We start from the raw sequence: 14,284 nt of genomic DNA on the forward strand, positions 1-14,284 counted from the left end.
ACTCATGTGGAATTTAAGAAACAAATTAACAAAGAAAACAGAAAAGCAGACTCTTCCTCCTACCCCCTTAAATATAGAGAACAAATGTTACCACAGGGGAAACGGATGAGGGGATGGATGAAATAGGTGAAGGGGCACCTACCATGATGAGCAGCACTGAGTAATATATAGAATTGCTGAATCACACACTTGAAACTAATATAACAGTACATTAATTATACTAGAATTAAAAAAAAAAAACTTTTTTCCAGAAAGGAAGGCCTAGGATGAGGCACAGAATCTAGCTTTGTGGTTTTTTTTAAAGATTTATTGATTTATTGGAGAAAGTGCGTGTGAGTAGGGGGAAGGGTGGGGGGAAGAGAGAATCTTAGGTGGACAGTCTGCTGAGTGCAGAGCCCCATGCAGGGCTCAGTCCCAGGACCTCAAGATCATGACCTGAGCTGAAATGAGGAGTCAGATGCTTAACTAAGCCACCCAGGCACCCTGAAACTAGCATTTTTAACAAGAATGTCACATGACCCTGATGCAGGGGTCTGAGGACCACAATTTGAGCAGCACTTTAGTTGAGCTGGGGGGGCTCATCCATTAGTGGCAACCTATCCTTGCTCTGTTGTCCCAGATAGAGTGAGATAAAAAGAGAACTTTCTGAGAAAAGGATGTAAGCCTAAGGTACTTTTGATAAAGAGGGCCTAGGGAGATTAACTTTTTGGGTAAGTGAATTATCCTCTCTATAACTAAGGGAATCTTACCTGGACAATGTACATAAGAACACTGCTGTCCCTTACTTTTAAAACTATTGTGAAGACAAAATGCAATTATGTATATGAAGAGGGTTTTTTTTTAATGTGTTATAATAAGTTTCAAAATTATGTAGTATTTCTCAATACTATCTTAAAGTGTGATTTTTTTCCTTATGGCTTTTGTGTTTTATGATTAAAAACCATTTCTTTAAAAAGATTATTTATTTATTTATTTATTTATTTATTTATTTATTTATTTATTTATTGAGAGGGAGCACAAGCAGGCAGAGGGGCAGAGGGAGAGGGAGAAACAGAGTCACCACTGAACAGGGAGGGAGCCTGACCCGGGGCTTCATCCCAGGACTGTGGGATCATGACCTGAACTGAAGGCAGAAGCCCAATGGACTAAGCCACCTGCGTGCCCCTAAAGACTACTTTATTTTATGTTTTTTAAAAGACTTATTTATTCATGAGACACACACACACACACACACACAGAGAGAGAGAGAGAGAGAGAGAGAGAGAGAGGCAGAGACATAGGCAGAGAGAGAAGCAGGCTCTTCACAGGAGCCCGATGTGGGACTCAATCCCGGGATCATGACCTGAGCTGAAGGCAGACCCTCAACCGCTAAACCACCCCAGGCATCCCTAAAAACTACTTTAATATACATAGAACCATCATTTTTCCTCACCAAGAATAGTTTGCTTATCATTTATATGAAGGTCAGTCCTGGAACTGAGTGTACATAAATTGATTACTTGAAAGAAGAAGAAAGAGTCATATCATTTTGCAAGTAAGACAGAGTGGATGCAGGCAATTGAGGCGCGTCCTCTGGGTCCATTTTTGTTAGGAATAAAGATGTGGTTGATGGTCTTTTGAATGTTTCTGCTGAGTCAGAGGAATCTGATATAACAATAGGAAGTTGTTTTGGAGACAGAAATGATTACTCTCACCAAAATGCAGTTGCTATTAAGAACAATGGGAAAATGTTTTATGCATGCATGTGTGGCCTAAAACCATGTTCCTGGGTTTATGACAGTGGGCATCGACATATTTACCAGGACTCTGGGCCCTTAGTTAAGTTTGATATTCAGTATGTGCTGCATTGTGCCAGCTGCATCTTTCCTGGCTTGAGGCTTTTTGTGGATAATATACAGGGTACCTTCATGTATATGAACTAAGTATTTACCCAGAGTGCTAAATATTTAATACTTTACTGATCTTTATTTTTCCTGCCAAGATGTTCTGAAACTATTTTAAATGCCATCTCTCCCCTATTTTTTTTTTTAGCTCTGCTTATGATAATGTCAACAAAGTTCGAGTAGCTATCAAGAAAATCAGTCCTTTTGAGCACCAGACCTACTGCCAGAGAACCCTGAGGGAGATAAAAATCTTACTGCGCTTCAGACATGAGAACATCATTGGAATCAATGATATTATTCGAGCACCAACCATCGAGCAAATGAAAGATGTGTATCCTTTTCAGACAGCTGACTCCTGTGATTGGTCACCTTGTTGAGGAAATGTAACCTGAAATACCTGAACTTAACCAGAGTAAAGAAAAAGTACATAAAGCACATTAAAGGGGAAATTGTAATCTGCTGGCTATTTACTAGAAGACTTGTGTGATTTTTTTCTCTTTGATTTATCAGTTGTCAACTATTTTTAGTGTCTTTTGGCAAATCCAATATTTTCTCTGTTTTAGTAAAGATTTTGTCAAGTGTAGTTATGGAAAATCTTAACACCACTTCCAGTCATGTTTTTTTCCATTCAAGGTATGATTTTTTATGGTAGAAAGAGAAGGAATGAACAGTAGACTAAGAAAGAGGGTGCCCTGCATATCACCTGGTCAAATCCAGACTGTCCTGATCTTAGACTGTGTCATTTGCCTCTAGGTCTGTTTTCTCGTCTTTAGTATTAAGGCACTAGCTTTCATGACCTTTTAAAGCTGACTTAGCTCTGAAATTCTGCTTTTAACTATAGGCAACATTTAGAAATCTGGACTAAGTAGGTCCAGAGGTTGTTGCCTAGTTAAAGACTGCATTTGAAAGATAGAAGTGTTAAGTATACTGAAGAGGATCTGCCAGAAAAAAAGTTACTGTTTGGGCTAGTACAGCATTCCTACCAGTTTTCCCAGTTTGCATTCTGCCCCCCTCCCCCCAAGGACAAGCAACTCACTGTCTCCTTTCCATTTTTAAGCAGCTCTGTAATGAAGTTATTGTGTTATTTTAAGTAAAATGTCTCCTGCTGCTACCACCCGTTGTCCTTCTTTACCTTTCACTAGGAAAATCAAGTCTCTTTGAAGATGATTAGTTTTATTTTTTAATTTTTTAAAAAAGATTGTATTTATTCATGACAGACACAGAGAGTGAAAGGCAGAGACACAGGCAGAGGGAGAAGCAGACTCCATGCAGAGAGCCCGTTGTGGGACTCGATGCCGGATCTCCAGGATCACACCCTAGGCTGAAGGTGGCGCTAAACCGCTGGGCCACTGGGGCTGCCCTATTTTTTAATTTTTAGAAAAGATTTTATTTATTTATTTGACAGCACAAGCAGGGGGAGTGGCAGGCAGAGGGAGAGGGAGAAGCAGGCTCCCCACTGAGCAATGAGCCCAAACCTACGTGAGGCTTGATTCCAGGGCCCCAGGATCATGACCTGAGCTAAAAGCAGACTCTTAACTGACTGAGCTAATCAGGCACCCCTCAAGATGATAAGTTTTCAAATCATGTTTCCTCTGAATCCCAGTGTCTTATCTAGCATGAATCTGTAGGGGACATAAAATATTTTCACAGAAGTGAATATGTAAAAACACTGCTAGTGAAAGCTAAAGAGTTTTATAATTCAATTTCTGTAAGGAAGAAATCAACCAAAGATAAAGTTCTAGGTGGCTTAGATACATGGATATGCAAGAAAGCAAGAGGAGTAAAATGAGCTCCTGGTAGGAATGCTGTACTAGCCCAAACAGTAACTTTTTTTCTGGCAGATCCTCTTCAGTATACTTAACGCTTCTATCTTTCAAATGTAGTCTTTAACCAGGCAACAAAATGAGCATGATTTCCCAGGATTCTCTTTATTTAGGATCTTAATATTAATTGAAGGGTCAAGCACACAGAAGGCTGAATTTAGTAGAGATGTGTTCTAGGTCCTATTTCCATTGGTTTTATGGTTGATTCTTAAGGACAAGGAGTGGGTGACTTGACAGGGGGTAAAATAACAGTTACATTATAAGTTGTTGCTGGGCTAAAGAGAGGATGGGATGTATGCCTGCTGGCCACCACCCTCTTCCAGCCCTTTCCAGTAATCCTGGGAGAGGGTTTGTTGATGTTGGACAATTTGTAGGACTAGGAGATTCAGACTTGAAGATTGGCCAGTATTTCTGTAACAGCCTGTCTCAGCTCACTCTAGGCCCATTATTGGTTACATCAGTCATATATTAATGCCTGTTGTTTCACAGGACCTGAGAAGTGGTTCTCTATTTCCGATTTCTTCAGTAGATATACCAAGTTTTCATCATTTCTCATTTTCCTTGCAGTCCTCATGATATAATAGTGGACTGTTTGTGGAGAGGGTTCATATTGTTTTCAGTGCTTTGCTAAGTGTAACCAGCCAGATACTTGGTTACCTTAACCTGTCTAAACAGATATATAGTACAAGACCTCATGGAAACAGATCTCTACAAGCTCTTGAAGACACAACACCTCAGCAACGACCATATCTGCTATTTTCTTTACCAGATCCTCAGAGGGTTAAAATATATCCATTCAGCTAATGTACTGCACCGTGACCTCAAACCTTCCAACCTGCTGCTCAATACCACCTGCGATCTCAAGGTCAGCCAGGTTATTTACTCTCAGGGTGATATATATTGGAAAAACTCTTTCACTGGGGCATATTTATATTATTATATTTAAAATCACACCAAAAATACATGAAAACATTTTTATAGCCCCTCACCCCCCCACACCCACCCATCCGAAGTAAAGAGTGCTATTCCTGTTCTCCATCTGATTGTTCCTTCCTCTCCAAAGGTAACCACTATAACATATTGGTATATCTTCTTTCAAAGTTTTTGCTGTGCTCTTACTTACATATGAACATTTTGCTTATATATATAAAAGCAGGATCATATGCATTATGTGTAAGTTAAAAAATCATCCATTTCATTGGTAACTTTTTTCTTCAATAAATTTTATACAAAGAACACTCAGAAAACAGAAAACTCAATGTTAATGACTTTAGTAACTGACTAAGACATTCCCAATAAATAGGGAAACCCTAGATCCTTACAGTCCTCAGAATTCTCTTAAAAATGAGCAGCGTTGGCATATGTATATTTCTATTTTAATAGTAGTAGAGCTAAAAGAGGTGGGAAATCTCCAGATGTATTAGATAAGAGGGGATGTGGATTCAGTCTGATAAAAATGCATGTGAATCCAAGAAGACATATATAAATGGAAAGATATCCAGTGTCTGTGGATTGCAAGACTTAATACTGTTTAGAAGGCAGTGCTCTCCCATATTGATTGAGTCAGGATGATCCCTGTCAGAGCTCAAGGTGGCTTTTTTTTTCTTTTTTTTCTTTATTTGACAGAGCGTAAGCAGGTGGAGTGGGAGCGTGGGACACGCAGGCTCCCCATTGAGTAGGGAGCCCTATGCAAGGCTTAATCCCAGTACTCTGGATCATGACCTGAGCGGAAGGTAGACACTTAACCGCCTGAGCCACTCAGGTACCCTCTCCAGGTAGCTTTTTTGCAGAAATGGACAGGTTGGTCCTGAAATGCATATGGAAATTCAAGAGTCCCAAAATAGTCAAAATAATCTTTGGAAAGAAATTGGAGGGCTTATTACACTTCTTGATTTCAAAACTTACTACAAAACTATAGTAATCAAGACATTCTGATATTGCCATAAGAGTGGGGCATATAGATCAATGAAATAAAATTGTGAGTTAATAAATAAACCTGTATGTTTATGATAACTGATTTTTGGTGTGAGTGCCAAGGTCATTCTTTTCAACAAATGATCGAAGTGCTGGGACAACTGGATATATGCTCATACCATGTATAAAAATTAACACAAAACAAATCAAAGACCTAAGAAAAATATTTTATAAGAGTTTATTTATTTGAAAGAGACAGAATGTATATGAGAGTGAGCATGAGAAGGGGCAGAAGGGGAGGGAGACAGACAAGCAGACTCCCTGCTGAGTGTAGAGCAGGAGCCAGTTACCAGCCAATCCCAGGACCTCATGACCTGAGCTAAAGTTGGACGCTTAACTGACTGTGCCACCGAGGTGCCCCTAAATACGTAAATTTAAGAGCTAAACTAGAATAGACTTGGAAAACATAGGAGTGAATCTTAGCAATCTGTGTTAGGCAGATCCTATTAGACATGACACTGCATTAGGCAGATCCTATTAGACGTGACACCAAAAACACAAGCAACAAAATGAAAAGAAATTGGATTTCATCTAGATTAGGAATCTGTTACAAACTAAACCATCAAGAAAGTGAAAAGACAACCCACAAAATGAGAGAAAATATTTGTAAATCCTGTAACTGATAAGAGACATATTAGAACATATGAAAAACTCTTGAAACTCAACAACAAAAGATAAATAGCCCAGTTTAATATTGGGCAAAGGATCTGAATGGACATTTCTGTAAAGAAGTTATGCAAACAGCCAATAAGTACATAAAAAAATGCTTGGTATCATAAGTCAGTAGGAAAATGCAAGTCAAAACTACAATGAGATACCACTTTATACACACTATGATGGTATAATCAGATAATATGTATTGGTGAGGATTCTACCCCTTGGTGTATACCTAAGTAAAATGAGAATGTGTTCACATAAAAACTAGCATACAAATATCTAAAGTAGCATAACAGTCCAAAAGTGGAAACAATTTGAATGTATTTGACTATGAATAAATAAAATGTGGTAGATCCATACAATGGAATAGAAGGGAATGGATGTAACTTGCTATAATGTTACATTGTAACTTTGGCAAATCTTAGAAAATTATTCTGTAAGTGAAAGAAGCCAGTCACAAAAGATTACATATTGTGTGGTTCTGTTTACATGAAGTGTCTAGAATATACAAATCTGTAGCAACAGAAAATGGATTAAAAAAAAAATCCTAGGGATTGCGGAGGAAATGAGGAGACTGCTAATAGATACAAGATTTCTTCTTGTGGTTACAAAAGTCCTTTAAAATTAGGAGGTGGTAACAGTTGTGTACCCTGTGAGTATAACACCAAAACCATTGAATTGTATACCTTTTTTTTTTTAATTTAAAAAAAATTTTTTTTTAAATTTATGATAGTCACACAGGGCCGGGGGGTGGGGGGCAGAGATGCAGGCAGAGGGAGAAGCAGGCTCCATGCACCGAGAGCCCGATGTGGGATTCGATCCCGGGTCTCCAGGATCGCGCCCTGGGTTAAAGGCAGGCGCCAAACCGCTGCGCCACCCAGGGATACCTTATGTGGATGAATTGTATGGTATATGTCTCAAAGTTATTTAAAAAGGACATTTAGGTATATAGCAGTGATCATTTCTTGGATTGCAGTTTAACAGCCATTCCTGTGAGAAGCCCATAAAAATATACCTGGCAAGGGAGAGGGAGGAGTGTCTGCCCCTGCAATCTGCAAACCGATAGGTCAGAAGTCTGATAAATGATAGATGATTGTAATAATATCTACTACGACTGAGATACTGAAAAGAATAATGTACAAATGCAAAGGAGAAAGGTGGGTTAGTTCTAGCTGGGGCTTTGGGCAGCATCAGGAAGCAGGTGGTGTCCATGCTGGTCCTCTAAAGACAGGCAGGCTTTCAGTGAGGGAGTGACTGTGTTGGGCAAAGGGTATCATAGTAGACAAAAGGAACAACAGAAAGAAAGGTAAGAAGTTAAAGGATTAGTGCATAAACACTGAGGCCCACTTTTTGTGGCTGCAGCTTTGGGAGTAATTGGAAGTCGTCGTCACTAAGCTGGAGCTGTTGGTTGGAGGTAGGTCATGGAGAATCTTCTGGAACTATCTAAAAAAAAAAAGTGAGTTCTGTTACCAGGTGGTCACTCAGCTTACTCACTGTCATTTAGTGTTTAAAACAGGGTGACCAACATCCTGTGAGATGTGGTAAAAGGTAGGTATCTTCTTACATTACATACAGGTTAGACTCTGTCACCTCTTGGGATCCTACAGAGTTAGATTCATGTCTTACATGGGGGTGTAAACAGATCCTGTCCCACCAATCTGCAACTAAAAGCCAGGGAGGCACAAAAGGAATATAACTGCTTGTAGGAATGACCACGCTTCATTGGCTCTTCATGATTTTCTGGAAAAATTAGGCATTTTTGTGTCTCCTGATTCTTTTCTATTTTCTCTTCTTTTTTTTTTTTTTTTTAAATTTTTTTTTTAAAGTATTTATTTACGATAGTCACAGAGAGAGAGAGAGGCAGAGACACAGGCAGAGGGAGAAGCAGGCTCCATGCACCGGGAGCCCGACGTGGGATTCGATCCCGGGTCTCCAGGATCGCGCCCTGAGCCAAAGGCAGGCGTCAAACCGCTGCGCCACCCAGGGATCCCCTATTTTCTCTTCTTTTTACCATAACTCTGTTATGACAGATTGCTTTTTGTTTTTAGAGAGACATTCTTTTTTTTTTTTTTTTTAAGATTTTATTTATTCAGAGAGAGAGAGACACAGGCAGAGGGAGAAGCAGGCTCCATGCAGGGAGCCTGACGTGGGACTTGATCCCAGGTCTCTGGGATCACTCCCTGGACTGAAGGCAGCAATAAACTGCTGAGCCACCCGGGCTGCCCGATTGGAGAGACATTATCAATCAGTATTTCCAGTATGTAATATTTTGGGGGAAAGTTGACTCTTAACTTTTGTTTGAAAATGCTTATCCTTAAGAAGAAAACAAACAGAACCAGGCTACTTTGTTGTCTATTCTCTGTTTCTGGGCTTGTCTTTACCTAGGGCCATTTTATTCTTACTCACCAAAATTTTACACCCACGTTGATATTTGATATATCTGTGTTGTTGGCCATCTGCACAATCCAAGTATTGTTTTCAAAACTCAGTATAACAGACTCAGAAACACAATAGGATAATTTAGATATTTACAGCAGTACAATTCACCCACATTTTGAAATATACATATGGGGCATGCTTCATTCAATGGGCATATAAATAATGAGAGAATCTCATTGTAAAGATGAGTATGGTATGTCATCCCTGATTTGTCATGGTGAACATGTCCGAAAGGCAGGTCAGGGTATGGTGGCAGTTCAGGTGTATATATGATGGTTGAGAGAGCACCAGTGGGGAAAAGGGTCTTTCCCTGCTTGCCCTCTGAAGTCACTGTATATCCATCACATCTTCACTACTTGGGGGTGACCATGATACCTGTACCACAGGCCTCTGTGCCTGGAAAATTGTAGCCTGTGATCTTACCTCTTGTTATTTAGGGTTTTTTTAATTTTCAAGTAGATAGTCCTGTCGTTTCTTTTTCCATTGGCTTCTGTGTTACTAAACTATTTCTTAGTCTTGAGCCCTTGGGATATCAGCTGTTATAGTATTTTAAACTGTTAACTTTTGACTCTCATACTAGTCAGGGTCAGCACCAGTAAGATTTCTCTCGTTTCATTAAACATGCTTTGCACTTGTTATCTGAAGCTCTGAGACAAGTAGATGTTGACCTCTTAGAACCCTTCTGGGAGCCGAGCCCCTCTTGGAGACTCCCATTTTATTTCTCAGGGCCATAGAAACACAAGAATTACAGATCCTATTTGGAGATTCTGCTAGCATATTTCTAGTGGAACTAGTGGAACTACCAGGGAAATGAGGTCTCTAGCAGTCTGTGTCCTTAATGTTTGCTAGACTGAGCCCACAGAAATCCCAGTTGGAGTCCCAAGGGTGCTAGGATCACAGTGGTTGTGGTTTCCAGTGTGCCTGGGAAAGAGGACTCTGGAAAATGGGAAATGAAACCAGTCTTTGGGTTTTCCTTTGTTTAATGAAAATCTGAGTTTACACAGGCTGTAAAATAGCCAGGTAGGAGTGCTGGAGGTCATTTTATGTTTCTTGTACCATATCCTGCTTGTCCACAATGGACAATGCTATAAAAGTTTAGCTAGCCTTCAGTGTTGTAATGTTACTGTTTTGTATGTTTTTTTAATCATAGGAGCTTTTCATTGATAACTGTGAATAGAGTGGTAAAATCTTTTAGAAGTCCGAACTCTACATCTCCCTCTTTATTTTTAAAATTGTAACCAATGACTTTTTGAGAACCTGCTGGTTCTATCTCCTTTGCTAGATGTGGTAAATACAAATAATAAAACACGGTCATCCTTACACCAACTCAGTATTTTGAAAATTGATCACTATAAAAGAAAGGGATGAAATGTCTTTCCTATCTTTCCAGTAGGTTTTGTGCATCAGGATAAACAGCTCCAGTTGATGAACAATGGCTCTTATTCTTTTTAGAATGCCAGCTAATAAATGCAGAACAAATAATAAAACTAGAAAAATCACCATTTGCAACTTCAATGAAATATGTGGTTTGTACAGCATAGAATCCATGGATCCTCTGCTCTCTTCGCTCAGACTCTCAGACCGTAGGTGGGCTGCCACTGCCTCCCCATGAATTTTCTCTTCACCTCACACGTAGACTACGTCAATGTCCTGCTCTGGAGCTCCCTCTTACCTCCACTTGGGTGTCTCATACCCCCAAGGGCTGCTGCAGTTCTCCCAATCCCACAGAGACCCTTATGTCATATGATCTCCCTCTTAAGGGCCTTTTGTTTGTTTGTTTTTTGTTTTTTCTTCTTAAGGGCCTTTGGACTAGATTTCTCATAGGGAGGGGAAGAGGAAGAGCAATTGCACATTTAGTTTTAATCTTAAGGAAATAGGGATCCCTGGGTGGCTCAGCGGTTTGGCGCCTGCCTTTGGCCCAGGGCACGATCTTGGAGTCCCGGGATCAAGTCCCACATCAGGCTCCGGCATGGAGCCTGCTTCTCCCTTCTCCTGTGTCTCTGCCTCTCTCTCTCTCTCTCTCTCTCTCTCTCTCTCTATGTCTATCATAAATAAATAAATCTAGAAAAAACAATCTTAAAAAAATAATAATAATCTTAAAGAAATAGATGTATTGCAGAATTCAGTATGATAGGTTATGTCATCTTTCCTAGCAAAGGAAAACTAGGAATTCCAGTTTTTAATTTTTCCTTCCTCAGTATTGCCACTTTTGAAAGGTGTAATTTTACTAACGATTTTTTTTTAACTAAGGATTATTTAACGTAAGGTTTTAATCCCAGTAATTCTATACTCTGATTTTTTTTTTTTTTTTGGAGATTTTATTTATTCATGAGAGAGACACAGAGAGAGGCAGAGACATAGGCAGAGAGAGAAGCAGGCTCCTTGTGACTCAATCCCAGGACCCTAGGATCATGCCCCGAGCCGAAGGCAGATGCTCAACCACTGAGCCACTCAGGTGTCCTTCACTTTTATTTTTTAAGATTATCAATAATTCAGATATTGTGAAAAATGGTCAGTACCAGGGTCTGTGCCAATTAATCCACCCCAGTTGTGCTTCCTATAAACATGTAAAGTAAGGCATTTGTTCACCAAACATCAAGTGCCCACCATGTGTGTCACATAGGAATAACAAGTCAATCAAGTGTTGCCTTTTTTAGGGACTTGATACTCTTTTAGCTGGGGAGATGGGCATATGGACAGCTAACTATCATGGATTGTGGGATGTACTTTAATAAGCGTCTAACAAAGTATTAGAGGAGTTTAGAAAAGTAAGCAACCAGGCAGCCCTGGTGGCGCAGCGATTTGGCACCGCCTGCAGCCTGGGGTGTGATCCTGGAGACCGCGGATTGAATCCCACGTCGGGCTTCCTGTAGGGAGCCTGCTTCTCCCTCTGCCTGTGTCTCTATGAATAAATAAACAAAATCTTTAAATTAAAAAAAAAGAAAAAAGAAAAGTGAGCAACCAGTTCTTGGATGGGGGATATTGTTGATTGCTGGGATACCTCTCAGAAGGGGTAACTTTCAAGCTGGGTTTAGGGTAAAGGAATGGTATGGCTAGGGCACTCAGTGGAGAGGTCATTGTATAGTTAGATTATAAAAGCAGGTGTAGTCTGGAGTCAGTAAGAATAGATGTGGGCAGAGAAGGTAGTGGGAGACATGAGATCGGGAAGGTAGCTTGGTGGCAGCATGTGGTCTTGAAGGACACTGAGCCACCCAGGCGTCCCTCCAGATATTTATTGAAAAAAAAAAATATCTAGGCAGCCTGGGTGGCTCAGCGGTTTAGCACCGCTTTCAGTCCAGGGCATGAGCCTGGAGACCCAGGATCGAGTCTCACGTCAGGCTCTCTGCATGGAGCCCTGTTTCTCGCTCTGCCTATGTCTCTGTCTTTCTCTATGTGTGTGTCTCTATGAATAAATAAATAAAATCTTTTTTAAAAAAAATCTACATTTGAGCAGACTTGCATAGTTTAAACCCATGTTCTTCAAGAGTCAACTGTGTATTATATTTAAATTTTATATGTGTTGGAGTCTGGAGTAGCACCAAAGTATGGATAGCCAGCAGGCACTTCTATGAGTCAGCAAAAATTAGAGGCTGGATATTTACCTTAAAAAATTTCATCTTTAGTATATGAAACCTCTTCTAAGGCTTTGGGAATAGATTTGACTGCATGGAAGGGAAGGAAGTGGGAAGAATCTTTGGAGGTACCTGCATTTATGAATCTGGTGGAAGGAGGACAGGAAGTAAGTCTGAGGTACTAATTTCATTACAGTCTCTGAGGTGTCCCTTTTTTTTTCTCTTCTAGATCTGTGACTTTGGCTTGGCCCGTGTTGCAGATCCGGATCATGATCACACAGGGTTCCTGACGGAGTATGTAGCCACACGTTGGTACAGGGCTCCAGAAATTATGTTGAATTCCAAGGTAAGGATAAGGTTTGCATAAAAAGAAAACCAAAAAGCAAAAGAACTGTGGCTCTGTGTTGCTAAGTCTCCCTCTCAGTAAGTCTGTGTCTACCTAGGTTGAGGCTTGGCCTGTGTGGCCAGAATCATGCTTAATCTCCAGGATGAACCTTCCAGGCCCTGGGTTTTGGCCTCTTTACCTCCACTGCAGTAATGGTGATGTGTTGTAGAATTGGGGGGCATGCCTGTCTGGTCACTGTTAAAACAAATGGTCTGTGTCCTTCCTGGCTGTTGGTCCGCTCTTCTGAAGTCTTTCTTATGGCAGCTTTTACAATCACTGCTGCCACAGCTGAGTACAGGCTGGGCTTGTTATAGGTTATCCCAAGTGCATATTTTTCTGAAGGTGGGCCAGGACTATTCTATAAAAGTCAGATTTATCTGATAATGAAGAATGTCTCTTCAGCAAAATTGTACTGTAGTTTGAAGAAAACATAGGTGTGGAAAGAACAGGAACTACTATGGGTTCTTTCAAAATTATGTGGTGGTCCTGCTTCCAAATGCACCTCTGCATTTGAAAGTGGCTATGGAGAGTGCATACAGGTGGAAGGCAATCATTTCTAACAATATCTGTGCCTTGGTTATAAGAAATGATTGAATAAATTTATAAAGGCAAGAAAAAGTGAAGTATGACATCTTTGTTAGGTTTATGAGCCAGGTGGCACACACTGAGGGCTGCTGTGGAGATTGAGATTCAGTATTTTGGGGGCACCTGGGTGACTCAGTTGGTAAAGTATCTGCCTTCACCTCAGGTCATGATCCCAGGTCAAGAGCCTGCAGTGGACTCCCTGCTCAGTGAGTGGGGAGCCTGCTTCTTCCTCTGCCTGCTCCTATGCCTACTTGTGCACACACTCTCTGCCAAATAAATAAATAAATAATTTTTTTTAAAGAAAAGTACACCAGGATTTTTTTTAAAGATTTTTTATTTATTCATGAGACACACACACACACACACACACACACACACACACACACACACACACAGAGGCAGAGACAGAGGCAGACTTCAGGCAGGGAGCCCGACATGGGACTGGATCCCGGGCCTCCAGAATCACGTCCTGAGCTGAAGGCAGCACTAAACCACTGAGCCACCCGGGCTGCCCGATTTATTTATTTATTTGTTTGTTTGTTTGTTTATTTTTCTTCTTCTTCTTCTTAAAGATTATTTATTTATTCATAGAGACACACAGAGAGAGAGAGAGAGAGAGAGAGGCAGAGACACAGGCAGAGGGAGAAGCAGGCTCCATGCAGAGAGCCAGACATGGGACTCGATCCAGGGTCTCCAGGATCACGCCCTAGGCTGCAGGCGGCGCTAAACCGCTGCGCCACTGGGGCTGCCCTATTTTTTTTTTTTTTTTTTTAAAAGAGATTCAGTATTTTTTTTTCTTTCCAAAGTTTATTTTGGACAAACTAGTTGAAGTCAGTTTGTTTTTGTTTTGTTTTGTTTTTTTTAAGATTTTATTCATTCATGAGAGACAGGCAGAGACATAGACAGAAGGAGAAGCAGGCTCCATGCAGGGCGACCAATGCTGGACTCGATCCCAGGACTCCAGGA

The 14,284-nt window shown here is 40.5% G+C and overlaps 1 protein-coding gene across 2 annotated transcripts in view; it reads left to right on the top strand.

Moving 5' to 3' along the window:
- MAPK1 (mitogen-activated protein kinase 1) overlaps window positions 1-14,284 on the top strand; it is a 120,854-nt gene that overhangs the window by 75,881 nt on the left and 30,689 nt on the right. For both annotated transcript variants that reach the window (XM_072723414.1, XM_072723413.1), the window contains 3 exons: window positions 2,032-2,214; window positions 4,382-4,571; window positions 12,578-12,694. In XM_072723414.1, the coding sequence (XP_072579515.1) occupies window positions 2,032-2,214; window positions 4,382-4,571; window positions 12,578-12,694 (490 nt within the window). The remainder of the gene's footprint in view (window positions 1-2,031; window positions 2,215-4,381; window positions 4,572-12,577; window positions 12,695-14,284) is intronic.

This window comes from Vulpes vulpes, chromosome 10, assembly GCF_048418805.1.
Source record: "Vulpes vulpes isolate BD-2025 chromosome 10, VulVul3, whole genome shotgun sequence".
Lineage (NCBI taxonomy): Eukaryota > Metazoa > Chordata > Mammalia > Carnivora > Canidae > Vulpes > Vulpes vulpes.